The sequence below is a fragment of the Corvus moneduloides genome, chromosome 7 (assembly GCF_009650955.1).
Source record: "Corvus moneduloides isolate bCorMon1 chromosome 7, bCorMon1.pri, whole genome shotgun sequence".
NCBI lineage: Eukaryota > Metazoa > Chordata > Aves > Passeriformes > Corvidae > Corvus > Corvus moneduloides.
In genome coordinates, this window is record NC_045482.1 from 12738686 (window position 1) to 12756585 (window position 17900).

Consider the following 17900-nt stretch of genomic DNA (forward strand, 5'->3'; position numbering starts at 1 on the left):
CTCACCCATAGTTTTGACCATTTAAACAATTGCTTGCTTTGCAAAGAATTTGGATTAGAAAACAGACTTTGCTCTTTATGTGTGCTGCAGGTAGAAGAGAATCTGAACTCAGCAAAATTTTAATTCGTTTTAAGCTTGTTGCTTTTTTCTTTTTAACAGACAGGAATATATTTTTAAGCCTTTGCCAAGTGTGTGCTGAGACATCCCCTATGTTAAAGGGATAAGTCAAGGGTGAAAATTTTGGTTTCTGTTCCTTTGGCATACTCTTAACTTAGTTTTTGTGCTAAATTGCCACACTTCTGAAATGTGATGTACTTTTCTGCAGCTTGTAGTGTGTAATTTCACAGTTGCTCTGTTTTGTAAACTGAAATGTTCTTAGGAAAGGTTCAGGTCAAAGCTTAGGAGCGACTCCAGCAGTGAGAACAGACGTGTGCTGGATTAGACTGCATGGGGGCTGTGAAGTCTTCATCACTGAAAGGCTTTAGGAACAGATAGAGCTGTAAAGAGTGATATAAATATTAGTGGCTCTGCTAAGACAGCCTCTTGAGGTCTTCCTTTTCCTCCCATAATTTCCATGATACCTGGATAATGCATTACATTTGACTATCGCACTTCTATTCTTTAATCAGTTGTGTTTCCTTGAAACTCAAAATCAGATTCTAGCATCAACTGGGAACATCCTGGGACTCTTCCATCATGGTTCTGGGGTGTCTAAACTGACTGACTCTGGACCTCTGGCCGTTACAGGGGAAGTTTTGACACCTTTGATTACATGTTCTGTGCTCTTTTTCCCAAGCCATAAAACACTCACTGCAGAACTGTTACCACAAAACAGTGAGTAGACAGCAAGTAGACTTGAGACAGCAAGTAGAAGTCTTCCTTTCTGCTTGCCTAGCATAAATGGAGATGAGGATTTTATTCTTATTAGCTGCAAACAGGAATGAGAGAAGACTGCAAGGAAAAATCATCCTGTGCACAGAGCCTTGAGGTCTCTGATGAAACAAAATAACACAAAATTTACAGATGCTAAAACCAGTGATAACATCGATTTGATGCTGCATTTTGTCTTCCTTCTATAATACAGTAAAATGGCCTGTAATTCACATTGCAAAATTGGCATGCATGGCTCTTTGAAGATACCATCTTCTTTGTATGTCTGCAGTGGCCAGAGTAACAAGCCCACCCACTACAGTGCTACAACAAGCCATACAAATAAATAAATAAAGAGGGACAAATAATGCTGTCTCCTCAGGGCAGCTACCCACTCGATGCGTCTTGCTTAGGTTGTGAACTCTTCAGCACAGGAAAGCTTTTGTTCCTTGTACAGTCTTAAATTCTCCCTCAGTGCTTAGGAAGGTAATAGATTATGATGATTGTGTTTATTATATATTATTTTATATATATATATAATATATATATAAAATATATTATATTTTATATATATAATATGTATATATAATATATTTTATATATATATAAAATATATAATATATTATTATATAAAATGTTACTTAAGAGATTCAACTTTTAAATCATTGCTGACAGTGACATTAGCTCAGATTTAGAGAGTTTGTTTGCAGTGTTTCTTTAGCCTGGCATTTTAAGCTGAGCACTTGTGGCCTGAGGTGGCTGCTATAGCACAAAAATTCTCTGGAAAATTTGTATGCATTGTGGTTTATTTATTATCTTTGTACATGTATTTCGTCTATTAGTGCCTAAAGTGAGTTTTTGGAGGGTGATTGTAGCCTTATCACGAGCTGGGTGGCTTCACTCTTGCTTTCCTTCTGTTTATTGAATATTGTCAACTTCTGTGTCTTTCCCCTACTCTCAGCTTGTGTAGCTTTCAGACCCTCTGTAACTGTGGAGTCTGCAAGCAAAATATTTCTTCCTTCAAAGTGAAAAACAAACCCTAGCCTAGGGGTGCTAAATTAACTTCTGACCATCTGTTAGAAGGTTAGCAGTATCACTACCTTGAACTATGGCTTCATTTTCATATTTCATACAGCAGCTTCTCTGCATTGTTTATATTGTGGTTGAAGGGGATCTTCCTATACCAGGATGCAATAGGAACGTCATTTTTCCTCTGACATGAGCAGATGTCCTATCTGCAGTAGTAGCAATAACATTGCTGCTTCCTGTTGTTGCAGGTGTTGTTAGCAGGCTGGAGCTGAAGGCAAAGAAGGGGCACATTTCAGCCCATGCCATTCCATGCCATCAACACCAGTACTCCCCATGCACCTCCTTTTCCAGGTGTACTTGTTAGTAGTGGCTTTCTTGGCTAGTGGGCAGGAAGTTGCCCTGGAACACAAATTTTTTTCCTTACTACCTGGCATTTGCTTCCAGACTCTCTGTTGTTCTTCTCTGCCTTGATGTCTCTGCTTTCTCTAGATTTGTTTACACTAAACCCAAATTACAAGTGGTGTGTTACCGTATTTGGGGAAGGGATGCCTGAACTGAGTCTGACACTCTTTTGAGTGTAAAACTCCCCTCTCTTGGGTTTCAGGGCACAACCCTGTGCAAGTCTTCAGTCAGCAATTACTACATTCTTTTTCCTTTTAACAGGAGGTTGCTATCAAATCCCATGACACATTTCTATCACTAATCTGGCAAGCTGCCATTCAGACCACAGGAAGCCCCGGAGAGAAGAATACACACTTAGAGCCTTATTCCATCTTCATTATTCCCTACAGCAGCAGAATTCCTTAAACTCTCTAGAAGTTTGATCTGAATGGAAAGTATTTTGCCTGAATAGCACCCCTTATTGGGGCATTGTCTCCAAGTCACAAATTTAGATGAGTGTTGTGATTAGCAGTTTAATGTATATGGCTTGGCCATTTTTTCCACACCAACACAAGGAGTGCTAATCACTTCTAATGGTCTAGCAGGATTCTCTGGGACTTCTTGATTTGAGAACTGGGCAGTAAAGGTAAAAAAAACCCAAAACAACAAAAACAGTTCCTCTTCAAGACTTTAGCTAAGAAGTTACTCATTTTGGCAAGGAGCAGAACATTATATTTGAATGGTTTTCAATGGGAACCACAGTCCTACTAAAGGACTAAAGCCAGGACTCTGTTCACAAAATACATGCAAGAAACGTGTACTTTGGAGGAAAAGAAACAAAAACAAAACTGCAATACGTGCATAAAAAGTAAAAAGAAGGGAAAATTGTAAGGCAGTGTTTGTAGCTGTCAGAGATAATGTGGAAGCCTTAAACTCCTTTCCTATTTACTTCTTTGTACCTTATTGTATGAATGCATTGTTGTACTTAAAATGACTACTAATGTTTTATATTATTGCCATGTAGAAACTTACAAAGTGATAGTAAGTTACTTTTCATGTTCAGATCATTGTTGGATCATTGACTACTATTATCACTTGCGTTTCCATGGAGCTATAATTGTTGGGAAGTAACTTTCCTATTGTTTTAACCAACAGCACGTAGCTGTATTTCTGTAGTAATAAATACTATCTCAGTCCTTCAGGGCATTCTGGTTATTTCTAGGGGGGGTTCATTCAATATTGTCTTCTCATTCCAGGTTATTGAAGGAAAGCTGGCTCCTTTCTTGGGGAAGGTGATCAAGTTTGCCACCTCTCATGTGTACAGCTGCAGCCTTTGTAGCCAAAAGGGTTTCATCTGTGAGATTTGCAACAATGGAGAAATCCTTTACCCCTTTGAGGACATTTCTACAAGCAGGTACTCCAATGTGGTAATGTCAGTCATACATTCGATTTGAGTGTTAAAGCCTTGAGGATTCTCAGCCTCATGACCTTTTATTTAAAGAATTAGGGACTAGATTCTGCTAATGCACATTTCTAGGCAGCTAGAGTAGATCACTGTTCCAGGGAGGCCACCATGAACAGACACGGAAACAAATGAGAAGTGCTACTTCCCAAAGCCCTCTAAGTCTCAGAATAGCTGTTCAAAAAGGGAAGAGTCCCCAGTGTCATCACACAGTGTGATTTATACAAAGTTCTTCTGAGTTTGCAAAGTGTCCTGAAAAGCCAAATGACTTCTCTGGAGTTATCACAGACATCTTTCTGTTCTCTGGTGCCACTGGGCCCATAATGTACTGGGATCATCCATTATAAAGCAATGACCATCTATTCTGAAGTGTCTTTCCCATGAAATGTTATGGCTAGTGCTCTGCTCTCTATCTGCTTATTCCTCTGTGCCTGTGTATGCAAGTTGGTTTTTTAATGACATTGCTGTTCTCAGGTAGCTACAAAGTTAGTATAAGTGTATGCCAGTCCTAAACTAAACAAAAGAAACTTTATTTCACATCATGTCGAGTACTGGATGCCAGGTCAGGGACAGGAGTCACATGGAAAACCTAGAAGCAAAATACAGGGAGCCAAAGCAGACTTGGCAACACAGCAGTGTTACTACTCTTTTTCAGTAGTGTCTTGGATTTTGAATAAAGGAGATACATTTTTTTCCATCCTTAACATAAAGACAGTATATCTGAGAGCACATCATTCCTCCACAGATAAGTATTTTTTGGACTGTTTGAAATACAGTCATTGTAATTTGTTCTCTAAAGTGTACATTTGAAAGGGGGAAAAAATCAAGGACCCACTTTCGGAAACAATTGGGACCAGCTGATTAAAAGGGTTTGTTAAGAATCTGATTCCCTTGCATGCACAAAGATGTTAAATTACAAGTAACCAAGGATTACTCTTAAGGGATTTTCAGTCTGATCTGAGTTTCAAAGATTGTTTGCACATTGTTTTTCCAGAGTCTTATTCTAAAAAATGTATTGACAAAGCAGTGGATAAAAGCTAAACAAGGTGTACAGCTGAGCTCTATAAACAATTTTAAAGAAAGAATGTATCTAGGGTGTTGCAGTGGGGATACTGCAACACGCATATATCAAACCAGGAGTCCCGTGGAAAGGAAATATATATGGACAGACAGATTCTTGATAGCTGTTTCAGAGATGTTTATTTCTCCAGCCGCATGGCCGGGGCTCTGCCGAGGAACCGCCCCAGCCACGGGACCAAGGGTCCTTCTGCCCGCGCAGGGAACACAAACCAACCAATGGGAACGAGGCTGAGCAGGGACAGGGAAGCCCCGTGTCTGTGCCCTCAGGGCCCCTCTCCCAGGGCTACACGGCGGGGGAGGGACCCCAACACCTCACCCGTTTTATTTTAATAAAAGGAGAATGAAAACAACTGGATAAACATAACAAGAACAGTTTCAGAACAGAACAAGCCACCCTCCTGAGTCTTTAAATGTCCAAACAGATTCTCTGGAACATCTTAGGGCTGACAGAAGGGAGACAGAATTCTCTGAGCATGCTTTGTGGGGAAACTGAGGCAGGAGAGGGTTTAACTTCTTCCCTCCCCCTTTTCATCCCCCACTCGGCATTGGAAAGGGATTTTTGGGGAAACAATTGGCAAAAGCATGGTTTTGTGAGGGAAACCATGGATGAAAAAACGGATTGGGAATACACTGGGGGTAATAGGACATAGGGTAAAAGGGAAAGGTGGGATTAGGAAAGGGAGACTGTAGGGGGGACTTACAATAGAGATACTGTCTAACATGACTACGATTTTTTGCATATATACTGCCTTTTACAGGAACACCATCAGGCCCAGTGACCTGCGATGCTTGTAACCCTTTTCTCCCTAGTACAATATTAAATTCCACCACCTCTCCATCTCCCAAGCTTGGGATGCATTTTTCAGGGTTATTCTTTTTAATAGCAGTTCTATGCACGAATATGTCTTGCTGGTTGTCACACCTTGTTATAAAACCATAATTTTGCTTAACATTATACCATTTTACTATCCCTAAGATCTTAGTTTCTATGATCTTTTCCTTTTTCCGAGTGGCTGCTGTTTTCTGTCTCGCTGCGTCTTTGCTCTCTCCTTCGGTCGCTCCCGTGTTGGAATTGTCGGGGGCTGCTGGTGCCTGCACGCTCTTCCCGGGGTCGCGTTCGGGGCTGTGCGGGCCGGGCCGGGCCGCGCCGCTCAGTTCTCCGCGCATCGCCTCCTCTGGTCGCAGCTTCGCTGCCAATGCCGGGCGCTGCACCCACGTCTCGGCCGGGCCCCCGAGCGATGACCCCCCCCGCGCCCTGCTCCAGCGCGCGTCTCGGCTGGGCGCGGCTCCGTCTCGGTCGGGCATTCCCGGGGCTCGCTCCACCACGCGCTGCACGCGGCCGTGCGGGCACCGCCGGGTCCCGCCGCTCCTCGCTCCGCCACCGACACTGCGGCTCGCGTGGCTCCGCCCGCGCGCGGGAACTGCCTCGCTGCTGCTCGGAGAGCGCTCGGTGCACGTGGCCTGGGCCGCACGGTCCCTGAGCCAGGCTTCCCTTCGCCAGGACACAGCTGACACTGCTCAACCGTCTCGGTAACTAAATAATATTCACGAAAATATTCTTCCATCGGCATATATTTTGACTCAAATATTAACTGTGTCCAAACGGTTTTCCAAAAGCCCTTGGTAAGAATTAAATCCCAAGAAACATAGAAAAAGTTCTTAAACAACCATGCCAGGAAGTGTTTCAGTTCTTTCTGAGCTTGAATCAAGCTAAAATTTACAAATCGTTGTTCAAGAATCGTTTTAAGTTTAAGATAAATGTCCATATGCGGCTCGGAGAGCCAAGAGTCTTCCCACTGTTCCTCCATAGTTTAGATATGGAATAGCAAAGCAAAACCAAGAAGAGGAATCCAAAGTTTCCAGGGTTTACTCACACAAATCAGTCGCTTAGGGATCGGGGATCGTTCTGCTCTCAATTCTCCACCATTTGTTGCAGTGGGGATCCTGCAACACGCATATATCAAACCAGGAGTCCCGTGGAAAGGAAATATATATGGACAGACAGATTCTTGATAGCTGTTTCAGAGATGTTTATTTCTCCAGCCGCATGGCCGGGGCTCTGCTGAGGAACTGTTCCAGTCACGGGCCCAAGGGTCCTCCTGCCCGCGCAGGGAACACAAACCAACCAACGGGAACGAGGCTGAGCAGGGACAGGGAAGCCCCGTGTCTGTGCCCTCAGGGCCCCTCTCCCAGGGCTACACGGCGGGGGAGGGACCCCAACACTAGGGTGCATGATGAGATAGGCTGAGTTGAAAAGAAAGACTAAGATAGCATAAAACATAAGATGTCTGTTGAGACTGCATAAAAGGCAATTGAAGATACTCCCAAAAGATTAATGAGAATGTGAAGGAACATTTGGGAAGGCAAGTTTACTTTAAAATTTGATTTGTCTGGGGGATTTTTGGTCACAAAAACATTATTGGGTGTATGTTTCCCCGCCCTTCAGCTGAGATCAGACATACCTTGCAAATACAGAGTTTAAAACCTTCTGGAATCAAACAGAATTTGTCAGCAGCTCAAGGCAACAGAAGCTGCTCTAGCCCGTTTTTATGTGAATTAGAAGCCAGAAAGGACTTTGGTTCATGTTTCACAAATGTGAAGTTATGGTTGATGTCATGCCAAAGACAGTGGTCTTTGTTAATAGTTTTAATTAAAACACAATCAGCATGCAAGGTTCTCCAATATTTCTCTTTCTTATTTTGTCATTCTGCTTACTCCTTTTGTATTCCTTATAAGCGAACCTTGTTTTTATCCCCAGCATTTTTTATTTCCCTTCCTAGTTCGTTTTCTCATCTCAATACTACACATGCACCTATGTGGAGCTAACCAGATTATTTCAGTTCCATATTTTTGCTCTGGAGGCAAGTTATGCCAACAGAAGAGCTTACACAGCTCCATCAGCTCCAAAGCAATGAGGGAGAAGGCCAGGTGGAGGGGTTTTGTGTTTGTTTCCATCTCTTGAAGATGCGAGAGTTTTCTGAAGCAGGTGTACAGACTGCTACAAAGACAAGCGTAAAGTGAGGAGGCTACTTAGAAATAGGGAGATGTACAGGGTAACCTGCAGCAAATGGAATGGCAAGTCCAAAAGGTTCATGTGAAGACTTGCAATTACACCTGAAAATTCTAATGATGTGTTCAGCTTTCCTTGTCAGTTGTCATACAGAGTTCTGAGTAAACAGCTCAAATTTGTGATTTAGTTGTACTATTCTGAGTCCACAGTGTACAGAGATAATTGACTACAACTCCCTTTTCTCTGTCCTGGTTTTCTGGAATTGCTATCTACAGCAGAGTATTCATATTCTGTACACAGTACTGGACTGCCAGGTACCCTGGCTGAAGCTGGTGAGTTAAAGAGGAAAGAGCTGCTGAACTCCAAAGACCATGTTTTTCTTTTTGCATTTGAATGATTGTTCACTTTTGAGCTGTTAACTCTACCAGCAAACTGGGCTCTTAGGTTAGAAATATTCAAAAGCTGGTGCATGACAGCTTTTGCAGACTTCAGCTCTCTGCTGCATGTTTGAAAAGTGAAGCCTGCTTTTGTGTGTGTGTGTGTATGTATATATGTATGTCTGTGTTGAGCTGGCATTTGGTTTTCTGGCTACCTCCCTGACTTTTTTTGCTCTTTGGAGAGAAGAGTGACAGCTGTCAGAGTGGCCATTACAATTCCAAGGTGGCTCTCAGTTGGCTGTTACCTTTCCATCCTCATGGCCTCTTAGATCAGCTTTGAGGTGAAGAGATTGTTTCTCTCCAAAATATTCTCAGCAGTTTCTGGTGCATTGTTCAACAGGAATTTATGAAGGATGGGTATTCTTTAGATAGGTACAGCTGAGAGAAAAAGAGGGCCCCTCTTGAGGGCTGGAGTTTCTCTTTGGTCTGGTTGTTTGCTTGAGAGTCATTTTTGTCAGTCCTTGGGCAAACAGAGTGAATACCTGGGTTATGCACTCCTCAGGGTTTGAATACACATATATTACATACCCTTCTCTCACTAATCAGTGTGACACATTCCTTTGTTGGCAAACGGTCCCAAAACAAACACAATTAGTTCACTTAATTAGTGGGTCTGTGGGCTGTGCTTGGCAGGCTCTTTACATCCCGCTCAACAATACAGCGCAACAGTTTGCTGCCTTGAATGTAAGGGTGGGCTCACAAAGTCATAAGCTTTCTAATGATATGTCCTTTCTCTGGCTTTTCTTGGGAGGTGGCCATTCTGCACAGATCTTAATGAAAGCTGTTATTCAGTAGTTAAACAATTTCTTAAAAATTGTCCCATCCTTTTGATGCCTCTTCCAGTCAGTTTGATTCTTCTGTCTCTCATTTCCCTCTTACCTGTCTTACCCGTATTTATATAATACTTAATCAGGGTTCTTTCAAAATTTCACCATTTCACCATGTTTTTGAAGGCCTTTAAATCATGAGAACTATATTTAAAGCCTCCTGAATTAATTGCACATTTCATGGACCAAATTTTCACCTAATGTGAACTCTCACAGCTCTGCTTTTGCTGGAGCTCTGGCAACTTAAACAAACTGAGCATCTACCTCCTATTTTATTTCTTGTATTAAACTTGCCCTGGGCTTAAATTTAGTGAGTAAACATATAAAATTACCATATTATATCACTTACTTTATATTTACAAGTGTTGTGCAATGACTTTAAATATCCTTGGCTGTAAATTGGCTTGTTAGAGCTATCGTTGCCTATTAGCAAGCAGGCACTTCCCCTCAAGTTGCTGATTTTGCTTGTTCTTCACTAATGTGGGGAAGAGTTTTTGTTTCTTTCTCCTAAAATTAAAAAAAAACCCAACAACCAAACAACAGAAGTGAAGTCTGTGTAGCCGCACAGCTGCCTATAATAGTGGCTGTATTTGTTTTATTACTTAGAACAATTTTTAACAGTTTTTAAATCTTAAGGAATACTGAGAAAATTACCTTTGGAATGAGAATATAATTCATTAAAACGTGTGTTCTGTCCCATCAGTTAATTAAGCATTTAATAATTGGCTATTCATTAATTTAATTAATGGCTATGATAAGATTATTTTCTGTTACCCAGTTGATAAAGTTTTGGTCTTACCTGAGTGTCATCATCCTAGTGATTACTTTCACAGGCAATTAAATTTGTTGTGTTTTGCTGGTAAAGTTACTTGGTTGTTAAGAACAATTTAGTCCATTCCTTTCCTTTCATGCGCTGACTGTGGATGTATGTAAACCATGGAGAGTTGCTCTTTTGTGTTCATATTCATTTATCAAGGCTAAATTGTTTTCACTTTACTAAGTTAATTTGTTCTGCTGCTCACTTAAGACATGTAGACCTTTTAAGATACAAACCAGAAGACCCAAGTTTAAAATAGACTTGCCACAGAACAGGCTCGACTATATCAACCAGCTTGGATGCCTCCATAATCTTTGGCCACCATCCTGATAAGACCTGTGAATGTACTTTGCACATAGTGACAAGTCTTAATAAAGGCTCTGGGGCTGTGCATGCCAGAGTCTTTGCAAGGTTATGGCTTACTGTGTTATGGATGCTGTGTCACTGGGCAAATGCAACTTTGAGCATTTGGGAGAACGTTAAAGATAGATACTAGGTGGAGAGACTGAAATATGTACTGTACGGCATTTGCAGGAAATAACTTGGCACAGGTCAAAGGCATCACTCAAAGTACATAATTTTCCCTCTTGCTTTGATTGGTTTGTCTTATGCTAGAAAGCCTCTCCCCAACCCAGGCTCATCTGAGTTGTGCCAGTAGTTTAGTACCTAATTTTTGAAAGAGCTTAGCTTATCGGATGCTGATAGCTAGTTCAAAGCACTCTGAAGTGATCGGCTCAGCACTTCTCTGAGGAAGTGTGGGCACCTGAGTAGATGTTAAGTTCTCTTGGTAATTTAATTTATTGAATCTGTCAAAACTGATCAAAATCTTCTGGCCCAGATTGTCTTATTTTTGTTTGTTTATGTAAAAAGAAAACAATCAAATATACCAGCTTTTCCATCAAGTATTGTCTTTTGCAACTGAATTAGCTTTAAAGGTCGGTTTTACTTGCCTCCTGTCAGAGTGGTTTTTAACTAGAATGTTCAGCCTAAAGGCAGATACTTATTTCAAGTAGGAAAGTCTCTGCAGTGTTGCCTTGTGCTCTTCCCTGCTGGCTGGACATGGCAACTATCTTGCTTACACTTTCTATTTTGCAGCTTCCTTACTGTGCCTTCTTTTTCACTCTAGATATTTCCAACTTGCCAGTCAAGACCTTTTAATTCTTTCTTCTTCTTTCTCATGCAAGATAGACTTCTCTGTCTCCCAAATATGGTTCCTTGAAGCTTTTTAGCCCATTAAAGCCAACACTGTCAACTCTTAAGTGCTCAGAAATTTTAAGATCACCTTACAAATTTGTTGTTTATATATGTACTTTACTTCTTTAAATGTTTCTTTCTTCCACCTTGGATCCAGGTAGGCATGTCTTCAACCTTAATGCAGAGTTGTAAAGTGTTTTCTTTTATGAAAAGCAAAATCCTGGCTTAGTCACAGGATTTTTGGACTTGAGACTTACAGAAAAATACAAAGTGATAGAATCAAATTATAATAGTGGAGGGCAATATGTTAATATTACTGTTAGTAGTATTGCCAGACTCTGCTTTTAAATCTTCAACCCCCACTTTGTGAATACAGTTTGTTAATAATAGGAGAGGTAGAGGGGTGCAGTGCAGTTTGTGGTGTGGCAGTTGTGGAGGCAGAGGATATGTGCCTGAGCAATGTAAACACCTGAATTTCTGTGGCATTTCAGCCTCTCCAGTGCTTTTCAAGTAATGGATCTATCATGTGTAGGGCTTTTCTGTGCTCCAGAGTAACTCAACTCCACTGGCGGACGTGTAATCTCATGAGTTTCAAATTAAAAGTTTTAATACTGATTTTAGTGTCCCTTCACTGATTTCTTAGGAACTGCTCTTTACAGGTCACATTACTTGGCTTGGGATATCTCTGAGCTTAACTCGCAGAGCACAGCACTGAGGTCAATAGTCAGTCCTTAGTTCTCCTGCTTGGATGCAAGTATGGAAATATATGTAGATAATATAGCATAAATCCCTGAACCCACAGCTGGGAAGAAGCTGAGGACAGGCTTCCCTCCATAATCAGGAGTGACACAGCTTTGCCAAGAGGGCTCTGGGAGCTGCAGGATCCCATTGCTCCTGCTGCTATGTCCAGTGCAATATCTCAGCCTGTGCACACCCCTGTAGGAGGAGAGCAGGTAGTTAAATCAAGCTGTTCTTGTTCAGCCCTGGCCTGTAGCAAGTTGTTCTGTGAGCACCCAAAATGAAGGCCTGCTTTGCCATTTCTCTGGATGTAACAATGGAAGAGTTGACACTGAAGCTCCCCTTCCCTGGAGCAGCACTGGTGGTTTTCCCTCCCCTCCAGAGCTTCCCACTTTTCCCCTCACTTGTGAGGCTTTAATATCTCTGAGCACTTTGCACATCTGCTGGATGCAGTTGACCTTGGCAGTGGGTGCTGGCATGACAGGATGAGGGGCATGAGATGGCACAGATGGGTGAGCCAGGATGGGGGTTTATTCACCCATCTTCCCTGCTTCTTCAGTGCTTCTTCAGCATCTCAGTCTAGCCCATGCTGCATAAAAGGGAACAGACCCCGGTCCAGCAGTTTTCGTGCTGGGTGGTGTGTCCTTTGGCCATCCTGGGATGGCATTACTAGAGCAGCAGGGGTGGTGATGTTCACAGACACCATGTGTGTTTAGACTGGTCCCTGCAGCTGCTCTGGAGGTGCAAGCCATGGGTGCTGTACTTGGTGAGTCCCACCAGTGCAGTCTGGTGGTCACTGTACACCCCTTGCTGGCTGCCCTCTCTAAGCAGCTCATCCCTCTGCGTTGGTTCCCCCAGCACATCAGCTGCTTTCTGTTGTTTCTGTACCCTCCGGGGCCAGCCCGGGACCCAGTCATGCCATTATAAACAAGGAGTGTCTTCAGGCTCTGCTGGCTTATCAAGGGTGACCCCTTTCTGATGAGCAGGTGGATGGAAAGGAAAACTATGACTGTGCTTTGAATCACGACCAGTTCCCTGAACACTGAATTAATAATTTAGAGTGAATTTCAGATATATAATAACTTGAGGGACTGGGTAGTGGGCTCTTCCTTGTTTTCTGCTTCAGAGGCAAAGTTTTCAAAACCAAGTCTGAAAAGTATTAACAGTTTTTAAGTACAGTATATAAAAAACCCCGTAGCTGTGTCTAGTAGAGGCCGTGTCTGTCATACAAGGTATTACCTTAACAAGCTCCTTATAGGGACAAATCAATGTCATGTTAGTGCCAGCTTTCTTCCATTCATTTACTATGTGGGCATCCCTCCCTAGGCAGGCTCCTTGCATTGGTTTCTAGGCAACTGGAATAATATTGCTGCACGTGTGTGTCAGGCATTGATTGCCTTTGGGGCTTTTTTTGTGTTGTAAGTGAACACAGGCTAGTCCTTTTTCCTTTTCTTTGTGTTCTGCTAAAGGTTCAGATTTTTGAAGGGCCCGTCTGTGATAGTCACAGCTGAGCAATTCAGAAATACTTGCAGACAGGCAGGTATGTGTAGTGTGGGATGGTAATCATGCTGGAATCCCCAGGCAATGCTTACTTCAGCTAGTGTGGTTTGCTCTTCTGAGTTTTTTAATAGGCAAGTTACAGGTGATTTAGTGTTTTGGATGCTTGGTGAAGGTTTAGCATCATCTAAGGAAAACATAATGAACAACCTCATTTAATCCTGTTTTTACTCTGCATGGTGGGAAAGAAGATATTGAAGAGTTTAGTCAGTGAAGGGTTTGGCCCTAAATCAATCCGTGCTGAAGTTCATTTCAAGGGATTACTCACTTGACCAAATGTGTGCAAGGTCTGGCACAAGGGAAGTGAATTTTTTAAATGAAAAAATGAAAGCTAATATATAAAATTACAAAAGAAGGGGTGGTGGGTGAATATGGCACTGCAGTGAGACAGGGGAGCTCTTTGCCCTTGTCAGGTCTGCTAGGAGCCCCTGGCTGACCTTGAGCCAAGCCAGTTCACCTCTTGCTTCCCGTTGTGAGGTGGGAATGGTGGTATACCTGGTACAGCCAGTTAGGTACAGCCCATGTGCATGGGACTGAAGGCATCCTAATAAACGTTCTTGGTTCCAGCAGCTTTATCCCGACACAGTCCCACTGGTAAGTCTGTCAGCCAGTAAGGTTCCTAGAAGACAAAAACCCTGTCTGTCAGATGACATCCTGGGCCACCTGTTGATCACCCCTGCTTTATTTTGTCTGTTTAAGGTGAAAGGTCTTTGAGGCCTCTTTGTGTTGTACCCACCACTTCGGGCACCTGATCCTGCTCAGGGGCACTTAAAGATGGTGCAGTACAGAGGAGAAACATGAGCATAATCAATTGGTCGTGCAGCATCTAGAATTACTTGAGCCATAATCCTGTGAAAAATAGGTGGGAAGCATGAGAAGAACATGCCAAAATTTACAATTTACTAAATATTGATATGTTTCAAATGCCCAGACTTAATGGGAGATACTAACATCGGCATTTTCTCAGCATACAAGGAATGATTATATGCTTTTAATGTAGAAAGGCTTTTCTTTTGTAACTAGTAATGGTAATAATAAGAGCATTATAATGCCTGTCTGGCTGTGGAGAGCTTTGCCCTTTCTCTTACACTTCCAGTGCAATAGAAATTGTTTAGAGGATTGAATAATTCTCTGCATTTTTTTTTTACTCTGCACAAGTAAAACTTCCTTAAAACATAAAACACCCCCTAAAGTCTCAACAGAAACTGAGTTAGGTCGGGAAAGAGGGGGAAAAAAAGAGAAAACAGCAAAATAGAGAGGAAGCTATTTCAGCTGCCTTCTTAGAAGACTACAAGTCTGCGTGAAAACAACATGCACTGTTCACTAAGTCTTCAAATACGGATTGAAAAATAGCAAGATGCTATTAATGTGCAGTGTCACAATATCATTCATTAAAGAAGGAAACATGAAAGGCCTGAATGGCTATGGGCTCATCAGCTTATTATCAGTGGTGAATAGCATTCTCACAAAGGATGTAGGGACTTCTTGGCCTCTAGACAAAGAGTAAGTCAGGATTCAGAAATAGCACCTGAATTGTGAATTACCTATGACAACAACAAGGGTTAAGGAAAAGATAAGTAAGTGTAGTGAACTATTAAGTGAGCCTTTTATAGGCTACAAAATATATTTTATTCCTCCAGAGAAATAAAATAATTTTTATATATATTGAGGCTTGAAAACAACAAAAAACCCCATGAAATTCACATATGGAGATAAAATTAGATCTCAAGATTATCTAGGAAGCAATCTGTTTGTAATACTCTAAAAAGGAATATAATGTTGGTGCAGTTTTTGGTATCACTGGAGAATTTCTCGCAGTGAGATTAGAAATGGTCAACCAGTCGGCATTCCAGGGGCAGTTAAGACTGACTGTATTTGATATGAGGAAAAATAAAGCTGTGTAGGTGGCTTGGGGTTGTATAGCTCCACCACTTTAAAAAGAGTAACTTGCCAGTTGGCACAAAAGCAGAGCAAGATCAACATTGCCCCCCTGCCCTGGTGACTTTTTTTGTCAGTGAGGGGGACACAAGCATGCAGTGAAGGCTGATACGGGTGTCCTCTCTACTTGTTCCTGTGCAGAGCTAGAGGCAGCTTTGTTCTCCAAGTCAGAGCACCCTTCCTCCAGGCTGCTGCTTTGTTGTCATCTGCACCCCTTGGCTGGGCTCAGCCTTCACCAGAGAAGGCAGAAAATAAGTCTTCAGAGCAGCAATCAGGGGTGGGGGCACCAGAATGGACCAACCATGGCAGCAGTGGGTGCCGGTGCAGTGACTGTGAGGTCAGGGCTGGCTGGCTGGCTGCTCTGCCTCTGCTTAGTGCCTGACAGTGTGGGGTCCTGGGCAGAGCTTCAGCTACTGCACCAGCTCTAATGAATAACAGTTCAGACAGTTTTTCTCTCTGTTTTGATTCTGAGCGATGGGAAAAATGTTTGTTAATCTTTTCCACTGAGCTTATTTCTGAAAAATGAATTCATATTAATTTGAACACCCATCAGTCTTTGTTTGCTCTGCTGATTGCCTTTGACTTGAGAGAGCAGGTGTGCTGGCTCCTCTCTCATCCTGCTCAATCCATTTCAGCAGCAACTTCTGATAGGTTTTGTCATTTCCATGCCTGCTGTAGAGAAATATTGGGCTAGCATAGGGAGTGGCGATGCGAGAGCTCAAAATTACACTCCTCATCAATCATTACCCTCTAGCAACTTCCAGGGCACTGTAAACTGCTGACTAACAAGGGAGAATTAGCTTGATAAAATCGCCATTAGTGTCAGTTCAGAGTGGTGTAAAGTTTTAAAGACACTGCTGTCTTCTGTCTCTTCTTTGCCCATTAGTGTGTCTGTTTGTGGAGATCCCAACCCAGCAAAGCACGTAAGCACGCTTAATGGAAGGCAGATCGTTAATCGCAAAGAAATCACTGGGATATGAGTCCTAAGCATGTGTTCATGTGCTTCAGTGAATAAGGGCAATAACACACACCCTCTGAGCTCAGAAATTTTAAATGGCTCTGTGCGAGCTGGTTTCTTGATTCAAAACCAGATTTAGACTCTGTAGCTGGACTGAGAAATACAACAGTCAAGTTTTACTGCAAGAGAGCATGGAAGCCAGTAGATACAGTGCTTTATACTTAGCCTCATTCACCTTCCTTTTCTTACTCATATTTGAGTTATCAGTTTATGCTAGTTAGAAATGTGCCTCCTTAAATCTCTGCACAGCCTTCTCAAAGCTCTGCAGTTACTAAAATTTAGGCCGTGTTTGGACCCATGCATAAAACTTCAAGTGCAGCCAGACCATGAACAGTTTTTTTAAAAGTTACAGGTGAGATGCAGCTGATAAGCTAACAGGTTCTGTTAGCTTATGGACTTCTCTCAGTATTGTCAAACCGCATGCCCAATACTGTAGTTGGCATTATGGCTTCTCAATTTTTGGGGGTTTCTTCATGGTTTCAATTTTTCTTCACAGTCTTGAAGACAAGAACGTTACTTCTATGAAACATAGGTTCAAAGCAAACCAACAAAAAACCCCACTAAAGTTATAACAATGGGCACTTGGACTCTCATATACAATAGCTACAAGAAAGGGGAAAAAAAGTGCAAGGCATTTCAAGATGTCTTACAGAATCACCAAGGGTGACCAGAAATCCCTTATTTGAGTTTCAGAATTGCTCTAAAGTTTGATGTTTTGTTGCTTTTATTATTTGATTATCCAACTGAAATCTAAGACGTTTCACCTCTGACAGTCCTCCTTTTACTTTTTCCTTTGGTTACAAAGCTGTAGCAACTTAACTCATCACTACAGATAGTTATTTGCATTGAAAGGCTGAGAATGTCCAATTGTTTAGTTGTAGCCCACTCAGGATTGCCAGATACTTCATTGCTCAACATCCATCTGCAACTGGGGCTTGATCTGCTGTGACATTAAGTTCATTGCCTCACAGTGCCCTGAAAGTAAACCAGTCATCTTGTTTGAGCAGTTGATTTGTTTGAAGTCTTAATGTCACATTTGAGAACAGAATAGCACAGCTTTGAATGCCAGAAGCATAGCTCAGTGTGTTGATCAATTGATCAACATAGATCAGTTGTGTTGATCTAGTCCAGTCTTCCACAGGACACAGAGCAGACAATATCACCTACCTCTGTATAATTTTCCACTTTGTGAAATGACAGCTTCTCCTGCTGTTACAGTGGACTGTTCTTTACTCTTTCCAGAACAGCTGACCACTGGAGCTTCAGTGAGGAATATGTCATATCATGACTGTTGCAAATCACAGAGTCTGTTTCTGCAAATGCTAAAATATACCTTATTGGAAAATAATATTGTTACTCCTCATTTACAAATCAAAGCAAGAGTTGTCTTTCATAAAACAAAGTTGATGTCTTTTCAGTGATAGACCTGAATACTAGTTACTAAGAAGGTAAGTTTTAATCCTTCTAAAAATTTGTTTGTGAAGTAGAAGTGCTGGGACAGATTCTCAGCAACTGCAAAATGGATGCAAGTCAACTTATTTT

The 17900-nt window shown here is 41.9% G+C and overlaps 1 protein-coding gene across 6 annotated transcripts in view; it reads left to right on the forward strand.

Moving 5' to 3' along the window:
• Window positions 1-17900, forward strand: part of PLEKHM3 (pleckstrin homology domain containing M3) — an 88763-nt gene that overhangs the window by 64221 nt on the left and 6642 nt on the right. For 5 of the 6 annotated variants that reach the window (XM_032114481.1, XM_032114477.1, XM_032114480.1 and 2 more), the window contains one exon: window positions 3537-3694. In XM_032114481.1, the coding sequence (XP_031970372.1) occupies window positions 3537-3694 (158 nt within the window). Of the gene's footprint in view, window positions 1-3536; window positions 3708-17900 lie in introns of all 6 variants that reach the window. The other variant, XM_032114482.1, reaches the window with a different exon arrangement.